We start from the raw sequence: 17689 nt of genomic DNA on the forward strand, positions 1-17689 counted from the left end.
ACTATATTTCACAATTATTTTACTATATATGTAAAGTAGAACACATATCTTAAATATATATTCCATTATTAAGTATAATATTTAAATTATAATTATAAATTTTAGTTGATATATTAATCTATATTATTATTATCCTACAAATAAAAAATTGTTTCAAGAATATATTTTATTAAAGGAATTAGGATTTTAATCAATGATTTTTTTTTTTTTTTTGTTTAATTTATTATTATATTCAATTTACAGTATAATAAAATGTAATTTTTGTCTATATATTTATATTGTAAATATAAATATATTATGATACTGATATAAATGTGATAAAGAATAAAATGAATTTATAACTTCCCTCTGTAATGGAATAGATGGTATTAATGGATTACTTTATAATTATACGATATGGTGAATTTCTTGAATAATACAATTATAAATAAAAGTACTTTTTTAAGAATAATATATTTAATTTAACAGAATATTACTTATTCTCGTATATACATTTATATTATTGTTAAATTTCTTTTTCGATTACTAAAATTATTATTTCATTAATAATCATTAAGTTGAGTTTTTCAACGAACATATATATTATTGTAACGTATTCTAAACATTAAATGAAATAATTTGAGAGTTATTATTTTAACCTTATAAAAAAAAAAATAATACTAAAAAAAAAAAGAAAATAATGTATGTTTTAAATAGATAGTATTTATCCATTCATATTATTTTAAAAGGTCTAAATATATTTCTATATAGATATTTCAATATAATGAGCAATTTATATGAGAATAAACTAAATGTAATTTATATTTCCATATGTCAAATCAGTACAATTCTATAATATTCATATTAATAATAATATTACTAAAGCTTTTTTTACTCTATAAAAGTTGTTTTTTATTACGATAAAATAATCACATTTTCCATGTTATTATATTTACAATTAATAGTGTTTATTTTACACTGTACGAACTATACTATCTTATTTTAATATAAAGAAAAAATTAAATAAGGCATTTGGATAACAAATTTTATTTTTAAATTATATGAATAAAAAAAGGAATATACCACATATAAACATAATATATATTATATTTTAATTTGTATGAATATAAATATGATGCCACTTTAATTCTTTTTATTTAATTCACGTATATACATATGCAATGGAACCCTCAAGTTCAGATAATAACGTACAATTTATCTTTTCGTTATAATATTTATATACATTATTGTATGTCAAGAACCCACAGTTATATAAATGAAATATATATTTTAATTCGTTAAAATAAGATTGTTCGAATATATGTATTATTATTTATATTTTTTTTTATTTTTTTTTATATTTAGAATAACTGTGTCCAATTATATCTTAAATATAAAAAGGAATTTGATAAAGTTATTTTAAATGTTACAAATGGTAGTATAAATCCTGGAAAGTATTGTGGTGACATTAAATATAATAATTTAAATACTCCTGGTAGTAATTTTATTACAGCATGTCAAGAGATTGGTAGATATTTAATTGAAATAAAGGATAAATATTATTCTGATAGATTCAAACGTTGTAAATACTTGAAGTACCGGATAAATTCAGATAATAATTATAAGGATCATCGTTGGTTTGATGCATATAAAGAGGTTTCATCCATTAAAGAAAATATATGTGCTCAAGAATTAAAGGTAATTGATTCTAATGTTTTAGCAAAACTTACAGAGTTGTATAATTTATATGAAAATTTTAACAATTTTAATATTGAAAAAGATCAAATTACCATGAATTGTGAAAGTGCTAGAAAATGCTATGAATTTTATAATAAACATTACAAAGATTGTGATGAAAGTAATAATGATGATTTTTGCGAAGAGTTGAAAAATTTTAAGGAAGTATATGAAGACACAATGAGTAATGTAACATCTTGTCCTGATGTACCACAACAGTTACCACCTAAAAAAAGAGATTTTGTAATTCTTTCCAGTTTAACAACTGCTGTAGTATTACTAGCATCTTTTACTTTATTCTTTTTATATAAAGTTAATAAAAATTATAATTAATAATATGAATAATGTATCACAATACTTATAATTCATTTTCTCACAAAGATATCAAAAAAAAAAAAAAATAATACATTTAAGTATATATATAATATCTTTTTTCATATAGTTCACTCCAATTAAATCATTTCTACGTAATCGTCTACAAAAGAAAAAAATAAGTGAACTTAGAGAAGTTGAAGAAAAAACAATAGAATCTATTAAAAACACATATAATGAAGCGAATATAAATTATGAAGGAAGTTATCATAACATAGCCTATCAGCCTCAATGAGACACTTGATACAAAAGTAGATTTTATATTATCTTCATTAGAAAGTCTAACATTTATTCGTGTATATGTTACATATAAAAGGAAATTCATTAATACATAAGACAAAATAAAAATAAATAAATGAATACATGTGTGTAAAAATTACAAAAATAATGATGTAAATATATTTCAAAAAAAAGCATGACATAAATTCAACTCTATGGTAAAAGTCAGAAGCAGAAAAATTAACATTTGTATGAAATTTTTTTAAGAATGGAAAACAAATATTTTTAAAACATAAATATACAGCACGAGATTAATAAGAATATGCTGATTTTCATATACAATTATATGAAGTAATGTTTATTACATAAGTATTAAAAAGGGGGAGAAAACGAAACAAAACAAAAGAATCAAATATAACAACAATAGTTTTATTACATAATAAAAAAACAATAACCTAAGCTAAAAACATTAATCAAAAAGAAAAATAATAGATATTATTCAATTATAACTAACATTATTTTAAGCTTCTATCATTATTTATTTTCTTACAATTAAGTTGAATTAAAAATTCAACCCAGAATACAACAATATTAATATTGCAATCTTGATTTTGTAAATGTTCTATGTAAGAATGTATTAAGAATCATTATACAATATGATAGGATAGGCTAATTTTAGTACTTCTCAAATATAAATGAAAAGATTCATGTCCATTAATTAATAATTGATAAATATATTCCTTTTAAGCACAATTCTTAATTCTTTTTCTTTTTTAATACCATTTTATATATTTAACATCCAAGTAAGTTAAACAGATTGATACATGATAAATAAGAAATATATATAAATTTACCCTATAATTATCTATTTTTCTATAAATCATATTATAGTAACAAAATACATTATTCATGTTCCTATATATTGTTTTTATTTACTTCATACAAAAAGAAAAATAAGATAAATATTCCAATAAATGTCATAGAAAGTAACATGAAATTATGTAAAGGATCAGGAAAATTGAATTATAATTCTATATTACTAAATGTTCCTCATACAATTCTACTTTATAGTCTCCATAGAAATTATTATATAATATTACTAAACGTATGATATGTTATTAATGGAACGCTCTTTCTCAATTATGTGTATTTTTTAGGTATTGTTCTAATTTGTACATTAAAATTTTCAGAATACTCACTCGTTTTTATTATTTAACATAACAATGTATTACCTCGGATTTTATTTTATATCCGTATTTTATTTACTAACATACATATGACACTTTTCTAATTGTAATAAATACCACATCCAAAAAAATAAATAAGAAAATATATATTAAAGAAATTATGTCACTTCATGGAAATATTGGAATATTCTTATAAAAAGTATAAACCCAAATAATTTTTTAATAAGGAAGTAGTCGATTTTATTATACTTGATCATTTCTTTATAGCAATCATAAATTTAGTAGAGAAAAAGTGTTCAGCATATGGTCATACTTTAAATAAATATAAAAACACTATTTGAATTGTTATATTTTTTTAATCATTGTCTTTAATTTTAATGTAAATATTTATAATAATATATATATATATATATATTCTAACAGTGTAATAATGCTCATAACAAAGAAAATTATAAAAATAATAAATTAACTCTTTATTATACATTTATTTATGCAGTATAAACTTATGTTATTTATAAAAAAATTAATATATAAAAATTATTTTTTTTATTTCTCATCAGAATTCAATATATTTTAATCTATTATTTATAAAACAATTATATCAGTGAAAAAAACCTTGATTTCATATATATTTTAAATGTATATTATTAAAAGAAAAAAAGATTTTTGCAGATTAAAAGATGCTTTTAATATTTAAATTGTTCTTTAAACTTTTTTTCCTTTTTTTAGGTATATAAATAAAAAAAATATTTCAATTTCTTAGAATCTTGAAGTATATACTCTTCATTTTAAAAAAGAATTATATATTTAATTATGTAGATACAATTATCATATAAAGAAAGAAAGTAACAAGAATAAAATTAAAATATTAACCATACTCAACTAGACTATGGATTCTACATAAAAGGATATTACATTATTATATATTTATAACCTAATAATTATAATATTAAAAAAAAATAATATGTTTTTTAAAAATATATTTTAAAATAAATATATATAATATTATATGTATGATAAATATTATTTCCTAAAATAAACAATGAATTTCATTTTATTATAAATATATATATTTATACAACAAAGTACGTTCAATTCAATTCATAATTCCCTAAAAAAGGCATATTTAGTTTTAAATTTAAACGTATAATTACTTTTTTTATTTACACAGGGTTTAATAATTTAAGTCTTGAAAAAAACGTAAAATAATAATTAGTATTATTTTTTATAGTAGCAAATGTAATTTGGCACAATACATCAATAGATTTATACGGATCGGACTTCTATATATTAACTTTAAAAAACATATTTATATTTTTTTAAAAATAATGTAAAATATATAAATATATATATCACAACATGCTATTATAATTAAAAAAAACGTTAAAATATAGTGCAATCATTAAAAAATTCAAATTAATAAAACAATTAAAGGAATATATTTTTACTTTTGCTGGTTAACAAAGATATTAAGTGCATTTGGATATATGTAATCTAAGTAATTTATTGTTATGTGTGCTATTTGTGTACATTATTTATGGTATTACAGATCTTATTTATTATATTTAACTACCTTACGTAAAGAAGGATATGCCGTATTATTAATATCATACTTTTTTTCTAAAGCCTTTAAATGTTTTACAACTCTTCTTTGTATAAACAACATTGCTATTGCAACTACAAATGTTAATATATAGAATAACACAACAAATAGACCTATTTTATTAAATAAACTTATAACATTATTAACATCATATAAGTACCCCAATTGTCCTAAGACTATTAACGTGATACCAACTAGTACATGGGAGCTCCCTAAAATAAAAATCCCAAGTAATTTTAATTTTATATCTTCCTTTAAAGATATAAAATCTTTAATCCATGAATTTCTAACTATATTTTTATAATATATTTTGTCAAATATTCTTTTTTTACAATATAAATTTCCTCGAATGTACATAGATGATTCATTTCTTTTAGGTAGCTTATAGTTTTCTGCACTTTTTAATGAAACTTTATCTGCCAATATATTTTTTTCTTCATTTATTTTTTCATTATTATATATATCTTTTTTTATGTACCTTCCATTATTTGGTATCACATCATTTATCCATATAGTATATGGACGTTTCATCTGTTTACGTTTTGCTAGTAAACGATAAGTTATTTGACCTAATTTTCTAATATTGTCATACTTCTCATCTAAATATTTATTAAAGCTACTCTGACAAAACAAGTAATACATGCATAATTTAAAAGAACAAATAATTTCATACTAACAAAATTATTAATATAAATAAAATGAGTATAATATTTATAATACATATATCCATATTATTATCATACCATGTTATTGTTAAAATGATTTATCCATGTCAAAAGGATAAAAGAAAAAATTTTGATAAAAAATGGTAACTTAAATTTTTCTTCCATGATTCAAAATTCTAATAATGTAATATATTCAGTGAGGAAATATTTAATAATAAAATAGTATTCTTCTAATTACAAAGAACATCATTTATATTTTTTTAATATTATTTCATAAACATTTAATTATAGTATGTAATTATAATGCATTTTACAATAAATAAAAAGGAATATAACTCTAAAAATATATTGTAAAATTATTATCTTAGTGTTAATTATAAATAAAATTACCTTTTGTATACATAATATAATACGCGCTAATTAATAATTATCCAAAGTATATATATTAGTTATTTAAAATATAAGTATATTTAAATAATTGTTTTTTATATTTTAAAAAAAAAAAAAAAAAAATATATAAATATATCTAAATATTAAGTTTATATAGAATATACAATTTACAGAATATAGATAATTTGTTTCTCTATTTATGAAGAGAATCATAAATAATCTTAACAATATTTTCCTTCTATTAATTATAATTTTATAAACATTATATTATGGAAAAATTACTTATTATTAATAAAACATTAATTAATGTAAAAATATAATAATAATAAACGTTTTAACAAAAAAAAAATATAATATGTGCTAATTTTTGTGTTATATATTTCATCCATTTATTTACTATGTAAATCTATGATTCTACTCATATTTTATAATATATTGAAAAAGCAAAATTTCTAATTACTACTTAATAAGAAAAATATACATTTTAAAGGAAAATAATAAATGCTTCTTCTTTATTTTTGTAATGTACATTTTGAAGTTCATAACTTTTTAATGTAATTAATTTATTCAATTACTTCTAAATGAAAAATTTTGAATGCGCTTAAATTTTTTTTTTCTAGTTCATTATGTATTTAGAAGAAATATTTGTATAATAAATAAGAAAAAAAAAAAAAGTAATATATTATTAATCTATTTATATAAAATTTTTTATTTATATAAAATGAAATGGGAATTCTCTATTTTTCTTTTTTTATAATGCAGCATATTTTGACCTAATGGTGTAGTTTAATTGTTATTATATAAAAAATAAATAAGCATTCTTTTTTTTATCTTATTAGTTTAATAACTTTTTGCTTATAAATACTCATAATTCATAGAAAATAAAAATAATTAATTAAATTACACTTTTACTAAATAAAATTTCACTTTTTATTAAAAAAAATTACATTAATAATTTAATAATTAAAATAAATACACAATAAAGTAAATTATTCCTAAAAATAAAAATAGGAAGATGTAATATGTGTATAAATAATTTTAAATAATTTACTAACATATACTTATAGAAAAAGTATAAATGATTAATCTGTATATAATTTATATATATTACATCCACTAATTATTAAATATGTGTATTAATGATTTAACGAATCTACAATTATAATAAGAATTATGTATAATTCTAAAAATAATTATTATTACTGCTATATTTTATATAGCAACAATAAAACATAAGAAAATATTATAATAATATAGTGATTATATATAAACAACAAAAATTAAAGCAAACATTTTCTTATGAATTATAGTATTTTTAGATTATCATTAATTCAAAGAGATAAAAGTTAAAAGAAAAATTCAAACGAATAATACGTAGGAATATATAAATAATAACTTTGCAAAAACAATTATAGTTCTCATGCAACACTTTACAGCAGCATTGTAGTGCTAGGTTTATCCCTCATAATTTCATTTCCTATACTTTGTGAATTAGATTTCAAATAGTATACATAATTTATTTTATGAAACCATAATAGTAAAACAAGTATATGAGAGTAAGAATTATCTATTTAACATATTTTGTTTTCTCTATTATTTAATGTGTTTTAATACTTATAGGTTTATTTTATATGGTATTTATTCGTATTTTTGGAATAATAAAATATAAAATAATTATTAATAAATTTTAATCTAATTAATAGAAAAAATTCATATCAATAATATTATTGACTAAATTTAAATAATGTTTTTTATAATGATTAATTAATCTTATAAACTAACAATGAAACATTGCAAAAATAAATAAAAACCCTCTTATATAAATGTAATAAATAAATTAATGATAAATTACCAAAAAAATAAAAAATAAAAATAATATAAAAAATGTGAAAAAAATTAAAATAATAGTTTTTAGTTAATGTTTTTAAAATACTAAAAAGTAAGTGTATAACATATAAGTTAAACAGTAATATAATTCTTACATTAGGTAATAAGATCTATTAAAATATTTATATATATCACTGACACAAAAATTTTTATTTTCTGGTAGTTTTTGATACTTTATTTTATGTATATTATATCTTCTAAAGGCTCATATTAAAGTTTTTTTGTAATCGTTATTTTTTTTAGTTTGTATGTATTTATTCTATAAATATATAATTAAATGTTTTTTTTTTTCTAATATTGAATAATGGATATATTTTTATATAACTGCTAATGGAACTTCACTAAAATTTTACATATAATTATGTCAGAGAACAATAGTAATATAATATAATTTACGTATACTTAATATGGTTACCTTGTATAATACTTATTATTTCATAATTCTTTTTTTTGACACAAATAAATGCATAAACTTTTTTAATTATGATATTTTTTTAATTAATTTTTTCATGTATATTTATAATATATTCCTCTGACAAATAATATAAATTGTGTTAATTAAACATATCGAGTATATCTTTAATATTGAACTTTAATTAATTATATATTTAATAAAAGTCATATCTGGTATAGCGTTTAGAATATTAATAAATATTATCGTATATATAAAGATGCAAGGTTCGTCAGATGTAATATCATTTTATCCAAAAAATAATATAAAATAAGACTATATAAATATTGTTAGAAATTTAAAACTTTGTTACATGAATGATAACATAATCTTTAATCTTAATTTTCTATTTATCCTTTTTTATTAGAATACACTACGTATTATTGTTTTATGAGTTACATTATGTTTACATTTTTTGAAGTTGGTAGAGCTACAATTTTATTTGCTAATTTACTAGTTTTAAACTTATTCTTTATACATGTAAATTTAAATTAATTTTTACATTAATTATAACTATAATACACTTCTTATATTAGAAGATTTAACAAGACATTAAATGAACTTTGTATATAATGAGTAAAATTAAAATAAATAAAAATATTCTACCAATATATTACAGAAACTCAAGATTTATTAGACCCTTAAATTATTACTAAACAATATAATCATTTATATTTTTTTATATATAAGTAATAATAATAGTGTCTGCTAAAATAATAGTAATTTTAAAAATAAAATTTTAATAAAAAATCAGTATTATATAAAAATTCAATTAATAATATTATTAAAGTATATACAAAAAAACACATACAAATAAATATAAAAAGTTAAAAGCAAGAAGGAATATATTTTAACTGTAGCTCTTTATTTAATGCTTTTTTAAATTATGGATAATTAATAGAAATGTACATTTATCTCAATTTTGTATGCTTTTTAATATCTTTAAACTTAATCATTTTATAATATGTATAACACCAAGAAAATTATGTTCATTCTTCTATATTTACTACACTAAATCTCCTTCTGTTAGAATGCCTATAAGTTCGTTTTATGAATCTCTTTGATAATCCTTGAGTATGTAAAACTGCTAAATTATGTCTATGTCTATTTTTCCTTTTTTTAATTTTACCTACATATGATCCAAAGGGAGTAAACTAATAAACAAAATAAAAGATGTAACACATATTATGTGTGATTATATTACAGTTAAAACATTTTAAAATAAATCTGTTATTAATAGAAACTCATAATTTAATTATAGCACAAAATGGATTTTGGTATTTACTTTAAAATAAAGGAAAAACGCAAAAATTATTCCCATTACTAAAGAACCTACAATAGACACACGCACAAAAGCATTCTGTAATATATTAGATTCTGAGTAATTTCTAGGAAGTTCTTGGTAATTTGGATTTTTAATATTACTAATCAGTCCTTGATGAGCCTTTAAAGCTTGCAGATGTTTAGGATTTCTTAATCCCTGTGAGTTAATTATCGCTAACTGTCCTATCCTATCACTTTTAAGAGCTATTTTTAATGATTTTGTTGGCCATTTCTTTCCCTTATTTAAACGATAACCACCATATTCCTCTAATCTAACAAGTATATCTTGGTTAACCAATTTTTCCATGTACATACAAAGTCCTGTTTTATCTTCCCCTGGTTTGTCACTAGGACAGCGTAGATTTCCTTTTTCATCTAATTTCCATCTTAAATCAACATTTTTTCCATTTTTTTCTTGAAAAACATTAATTTTTTTTTCAGAATTACTACTAAACCCTTCATTCCTTCTCCTTCCACTATCATTATTTGCTAAATCTCCACCTAATGGTGATATATGTCCTCTAGAAGAATGATCCACAGATTGTTTTAATTTTTTCTGGCCTATATCTGCATTCACAGTAATAGAGGGCTTGATATTTGCTCCTAATAAACTACATGAATGCGTTTTAATATTACTCTCTGAAGATATACCATCACCTGAAGTAGATATTCTAGTAGATGTTGAAGGCTCGTCACTAACTAGACCAGGACATGAAGTAAAATTAATTGACTTCAAAAATTCCTCGAATTCCCTAGAATCCAATTTTTCTTTTTCTGTTTCAGTATTAGATATATTGTCTAGTTTTCTACAATCAGCACTCGTAGATTCTAATGCATATATGAGTTTACTTGGATCCAGATTATCACTACAATTCAAGAAATAACTTTGACACAAAGAAATTCCATGAAAACAACAATTCTTCTTCTCTCTTTCATAAATATCTGTGACAGCTTTAAGGTACTTTTTATAATCATCAATTCCAACACTTTTACAGTTAGCACTACTTTTAATACTACTATAATTTTTAAAATAATCATGTAAATATTTCTCTTCTCTTTTGTTATCCAATTCTGACAAGTCATTATAAAGAAAATAATAGTTACAATTAAATACTGCGTATTTAGTAATAAAAGAAGTATTTAATATATTAAAATTTTTAATAATAGTTGCAACATCATCAGTTGATGCTTCTTTCTTAAACAACTTCCTGATTTCGTCATAAACCCAGTACACATAATGGGAACAACTATCGTACTTGTTCCCTGATGTACTTATTTTAGATAAATTTTCTAAATTTCTTGCAAATTTTTTACAAAGATCAATAGTTTTATTTTTGTAATCATCTTTTACAGAATTAAATATATTACAAAGGCTGTTATATTGAGTATCAGTGACCTCTTTATTGAAAGCATCATATATCTCATGTGAAGGTAACTTTTGTAAAATTGTATCCTAAAAATAAATTATAAAATATGAATAGTTTAAATACTTAAATATTTCTTATAACAAGTGAATATTCTTATGTTTTTTGATGTAAAATATTTTATTTTAATAAAGAAGTATAAATTATTGTTTGTAAGAAAAATGAAAATATACATAAGCGCTTTCTTCCATTTCTATAATTTCCTTTAAATTTGATGATAAATATATACTAAATGATAGAGAGCTACATATATATATATATATATATATATTTATTCATTTATTTATGCTTAAATAATGATAACATATATTCAAACAGTTTTCTCCGATGTTTTTTTCTTCATTAATCTTTACACGCATATGTATATATTACTTAGTTAAAATATCATCTAACTTATTTTGTACAAAAAATTATAATTGTATTTTTCTACTATATTGATAATTTTAATAAAAACACTAATACTTTTAATATGTTTAATGCGATATAATAACAAATAAATAAAACAAATGTACACAACATAGCACACGTTATTATATATATATATATATATATATATAATGAATTACAATTAGAGTATTTTCATAAAAAGAAATAACATCTTTTACATAAAAATTTTAAAATTGTAATGAATTGTTATTTTTAATTTTTTTAACACTATTGTAATTTTAAATATTTGCATATATCCTATTATAAATATCTAATAAAATTAAAAAATTACAGTTTTTTTGATGAATCTTTTCCATTTATATTCATACAAATTTATCTATATATTTATGGCATCATAAGAAATACAATGAAATATACACTCATTAACAAAATTAACAAAAATAATATTATAAATATTAAAAATAGGTAATTGAAGAAGGAATATTACAAAAACATACGCAACATAAAATATACATGGTTTTTTAAATGATAAAATATATGGGTTATAATATATTGTTTATTTTATTTCTTATGATTTCTTAAATAATCCTTATAACGTAACTAAATATTGTTTTCTTCTTTCAATGAAAACTTTATGTTTTAGGTTAATATTTAATTTTTTTTTCAACAATACAGTCCTCTCAGTATGAATTTTTCTATGCATCAAACTATTTATATATAAATTAAACAAGCACATATATTATATATTATATAATATAAAAGCGTTTTAAAAAAAAAATTAAAAATTATTTTTCTTAAAATCAGTATAAAGCACTATTAAAATTTGTAGCATAATAAATATATTACACTAAATACAGCTGAAAAGGAGTTAATGCAGTCTAAATATATATGCATATTTTGGATAATGTAATTAAAATAACTTTTTAATTTTTTGTGGATAATAAATCTTGATTGATAACATTATTATATTCAGAATTTTGTAGATATTCTTCAATATTTCTTATATATTTTCTCTTTTCTAATTATAAATTAACTGCAGTATTATTTATCACATCAATATTTTAATAAAATATTAACGTATATTTTATGTTTCATGTTTCTGTAAATATGTATTTCTCATAAAAATTTATTTTAAAAAATAACATATAATAAATTATAAATTAGGCATAAAGAGATTATCATGTTATTATAAGAATATTACACATAAAGTATTATTATAGCTTATACATATATATTCCTCGGATTTTACTCTTCATTTTTTATTACGCCTAAAAAAAAATATATTGTTTTATTATTACATTTATGCTTTTCTCCTTATTTTGTTAATTAATATTGATTTCTATTTTTATTCATAATTATAATGTTTTATTTTGGTTTTATTTTTATATTTTCATACAAATAATTTTTACGTTCTAGTAAATCAATGCTTTCTTAATAACGCTGCAAAAAGAAATAAAAAAATATTTAATATTTAGTTTTTCTATGAAAAAAAAAAAAATAATATTAGAATTTTTTTTTTTTTTAATGAATATTATATGCTTTTTTTCATTTATATATTTTTTTTTACTTTATATGTTTTATTTAATTAAAGGCCTTAACAATAATTTTAATTAAGTTTATTATTTTTTCCGTTTATGAATCATGAAGAAACAACTAACGATATAAAGATGAGCAGCACGTAATTACAATAAAATGCTTAATTTTTTTTGATACTTTTATACTTTTTTAAAAATATTCTTAATAATTTTTCTTTTTATATAAATTTATTTATTTTATTTTACGAGAATACTTGTACTTTCTATTTCATAAATTACCATTTTAGTAATTTAAAATCATAGTCATTCTATAATAATTATAAAATATATAATTATTTTTATAATATTTAATTGTTTTTATGTATTACATTAAATACATTATACTTCTATGAATTATTCTGACTAAATTAATTAACTATATAATTAATATATTTAATATAAAAAAATTTTCTTTTTTATTGAAGTTATAAGAGGAAAAAATAAAAATATTTTATTTTTTTATCATTTTTGTAATATTTCAATTTTATTCATAAAAATATTTGCGTATCTTTAGTAATAGTAATATATTTTTCATAAACTATAGAATAAAGTATCATATTAATAAATCAATATATTTAGAATCCCCCAATATTATACATAATCAAAAACTACTTTATCTCTTGATTATAGATTGTATATTATAACTCATTATAATTTTTTATGTAGAATAACGTATTAAAAGAAGAAAGATCTATTTTTAATATCTATAGTTTATCTTTATACTATGATTTTGTACGTATATTGAGATATACATTAGATGGTAATGGTTATTATGCATTTTTTGATGAGAGCTAAAATAGCAATTAGCTTTACAGATGATTAATTATGTTTTTATTTATAAGGAATGATATGGATTATTCTGTAAATATAATTTGAAGAAATATAAAAGATATATATTTTTTAAACGTAATGAAATATTTTAAATTATACGAAAATTACATATTAACAGATTTTAATGTATACTTCATTATTAAGAATTATTAAAATGTAAATAAAATTCTTATCTTATGAGATTATTTCTCAATTTATATTGTACGTCCTAATGGTTAAATTCTTATGATTATACTTTTATATATTACATTTATAAAGTTTTATAAACACCAAAATGTCTCATTAGTTACTTATCACAAATACAAAATAATAAATGCACACATAGTAAACGTGGTTTAATGAATTATATGTTTTTATTAGTAAAATAAATAAATAATACATGATAAAAAGAATGTATTAGTTTAATGAAAAAAAGTGTTTCATTTAAAAATTACATAAATGAATTAATAGTAATTTATTAAATGAATATATATACCACATAAATCAGTTCCATTCTCATTTCTAAACAATATATATGTTTGTATAATTTTCTTTTATATATACATCGATATGTTGAAAATAAACAAATACAATATTTACGGATAAATTTATATTACATAATTCAATAGAAGTGTATATAAAATTATGATCATATGCTTTTAATCTGTTGAATAGATAAGCAAATAAATTAATATTTCAACTAAGGTATATAACACTTTCTAATAAATATATTATATTCATATATTTACTCTAATTATATATCATTAAATATATTTCATACCATATTTAGTTACATATGGCGTAAATTTGAGTTCCTCATTAGATATTTAATGTATATTTTTTCATAATTTAATGCGAATAATAAAACGTCCATATTATAATTATTAGTTCTATGGTAATAAAATAATTTATATAGATTTATTATTTTTATACATAAGGCATAAATTTTATTAATTTTTCATTTTCTAGAATGTCTTAATATAACATAGTTTTATTCCAATTATATACAAGTAATATGTGGCTAATAATATACATCCATAAATATTTCATTAAATATTTATGCAAGTACTAGTTACATTTAAAATATATTAATATATTATTATATCAAGTTTCATATTAAATATATTATAAAATAAACAAAAGTAAAATTAACCGAAGGAAATTATTTCAAGATACTTATTTTTTAACTAATTTATTTAATATATGGTATTAGTAAAAATACAAATTTAGTATATTTATAAAAATTAATAATATATTAAAACGTTTTAAGAATAGCTACACCCATAATAAGACTTAAATAATTCCTGTAATATATATTACCTAATATCTTTGTTTAGTACATAATAAAGTCAGTGTCCTAAAACATATATATATGGTTATAAATTAATAGAACCAAAAAACATATTAAAAAAATAGAGAATAATCATACTAAAAAACAAAACAAGTAATATATGTTATTAGTAAAGTAAGGCTTTCACTGTTTACAATTCGGTAATTATGTCAAAACCCATTAATTAAATTATTTATTATATCTAATGTAATTACTAGCAATATACATGAATAATAGTACATATCATATTTAGAAATGATATATGAACTTTCCATTATTTAATCCTCAATAAATGTTATTTATAAAGAAATCCAACAAATTATGTATTAATATTTTCTTAATTATTGTCCAATAACTTAATCTTTTAATCATATAAAAAATAAATAAAATATAAAGATTATTATATATATATTTTAGATATAATATATATTCAATTAATTTGTGAAAAATTCAGTTATCACTACAATTATGTAAAAAAATAATATAAACATTGGTTTAATTGAACACCCTAAGGAATAATTCATATTGTATATACATGATAATATTACTATTGTTACTTTAATAATGCCTTCATATGTAATTAATAATTACAGGTTCTTCGATAATATATTGTAGTGTTAATTATTATTACATCGATATAAGTCTTCATTTTTACTGTTATAGTAAAGCGTAAGAAATGAAATATACAGGTGTTGCATTTTTTTTTATTTATATATTTACTAATTCTCAAAGTGATATTAGTTAAATCAGAGAAGATACATTTTAAACATATATATTTATAATGAGATATAGATTACACTTTTAAAATAATTCTTTCTTGGTATTTTATCTTAAGACTGTCTTCCAGTGTGTTTAAATGTATTTTATATGATATAAAATAAATTTATAAAAAGTGAATGCATTTTCATTCTATATCATGAATTTTCTTATTTGTCATATTAACCCCGCTCATTCATAAATTATGTACCATTAATTTATTTATGATTTCCTGAAATAGAAGAGGAATAATATATTTAAAAAAACAAAAACAAAAACATATATCTATAATATATGTATAGTTATTATTATTATTTCTTACAAATGAATATTAAAAAAATTGGAATTTCATTATAAAAGAAACTTTATTTGGAATGTTTCTGAAGTAACATAATTTTTTCTAAAATAAAAAAAAAATACTAAAAAACTATGCAAAAACTAATGCACATAAATAAAATGAAAAATATATTTTAAACTAACAATTATAATAATATAAATATTGAGAGTACACTATAAAATATTCATAAGTATAAGAAAATAAAAAATGCTCTGTACATAATTAACTGATTCACAGGTATTCTTATAATTCTTGAAAATATTTATAATACTTTAAAAAATGTATGCATATACACGAAAGTCTTACAGTGAAATTTCACGATGTAGAAATAATAAAGTATCAAATAATTCCATTATAATCATTATAAAAATGGATACATCATCTTGTTGCTTTTATATTTGGTTAAAATTATATTTAATAATAAGTTAGTATATTATTAAATTCAAACAGGTCTATTTAATTAAATGCATTAATAGAAATTAAAAAAAGTCATTTTATTTTTATAAACAATCCAATATGATAATACATAAAGAAAAATAAATAATATTATGAAAAATAAAGTAATAAAATAAGAAACAAAGAATATCTATTATAAAATAACATTAAAAAATACTTAACAATTATAATAATTATGCTACTCTTTTAACTTAATCATTATTCGTGATTAAAAAAACTCTTCATTCCATATATAAATTAATAATAAAAAAACAAATTTCTTATTCTTTTCTTATTCTTTTAAAAATATATTTAATTATATGATGAATAAATTGACAGAATTATAATATTGTATATTGTGATTTATAAATTATATTAAATCTATATAAGAGTAAAATATTTTTAAATAATATGATATATAAAAAAAAAGTAGAAATAATTATTATTTTCTAAGTACCTTGAATTAAATTTCATTATGCTATTGAACTCATCTGAGATATAATATCTATAAATAAAATAGTAGTAACATATACAAAATTTGAAAATATAATGATATTAATGTTCGCAACTATTTTATTATATATGCATATAAAAACACTTATCATAAACATGATTACTAATATAGTGTATTCTCTAGAGATAATAATAATACATTTTTATTGACATATGAATATAAGATTTTGTTATTTTCCAAGTACAAACTATTTTAATAGTAAATTTTATTAAAAAAGTTAGGATAATTATTAAACTTTTCTATTTTTTGTATATAATTATAATCAATTATATTATAGAAATATTTACTTTTTTGTATACATTTATATAT

General features: G+C 18.6%; 3 protein-coding genes across 3 annotated transcripts; 1 reads left to right on the forward strand and 2 right to left on the reverse strand.

Moving 5' to 3' along the window:
- Window positions 1-1160: 1160 nt before the first annotated feature.
- On the forward strand, window positions 1161-2323 carry PmUG01_00040600 (PIR protein; the record flags this gene model as incomplete). The annotated part of the gene is made up of 3 exons (XM_029003222.1): window positions 1161-1187; window positions 1345-2028; window positions 2159-2323. 3 exons carry the CDS (start codon window positions 1161-1163, stop codon window positions 2321-2323), a joined length of 876 nt encoding a protein of 291 aa, XP_028858958.1.
- A 2723-nt stretch (window positions 2324-5046) lies between these two features.
- Window positions 5047-5927, reverse strand: PmUG01_00040700 (Plasmodium exported protein, unknown function; the record flags this gene model as incomplete). Its single annotated transcript, XM_029003233.1, has 2 exons — window positions 5047-5718; window positions 5841-5927. 2 exons carry the CDS (start codon window positions 5925-5927, stop codon window positions 5047-5049), a joined length of 759 nt encoding a protein of 252 aa, XP_028858959.1.
- A 3552-nt stretch (window positions 5928-9479) lies between these two features.
- PmUG01_00040800 (PIR protein) lies at window positions 9480-11428 on the reverse strand (the record flags this gene model as incomplete). Its single annotated transcript, XM_029003245.1, has 3 exons — window positions 9480-9644; window positions 9776-11266; window positions 11411-11428. 3 exons carry the CDS (start codon window positions 11426-11428, stop codon window positions 9480-9482), a joined length of 1674 nt encoding a protein of 557 aa, XP_028858960.1.
- Window positions 11429-17689: the final 6261 nt, after the last annotated feature.

Source organism: Plasmodium malariae (assembly GCF_900090045.1).
Source record: "Plasmodium malariae genome assembly, contig: PmUG01_00_21, whole genome shotgun sequence".
Lineage (NCBI taxonomy): Eukaryota > Apicomplexa > Aconoidasida > Haemosporida > Plasmodiidae > Plasmodium > Plasmodium malariae.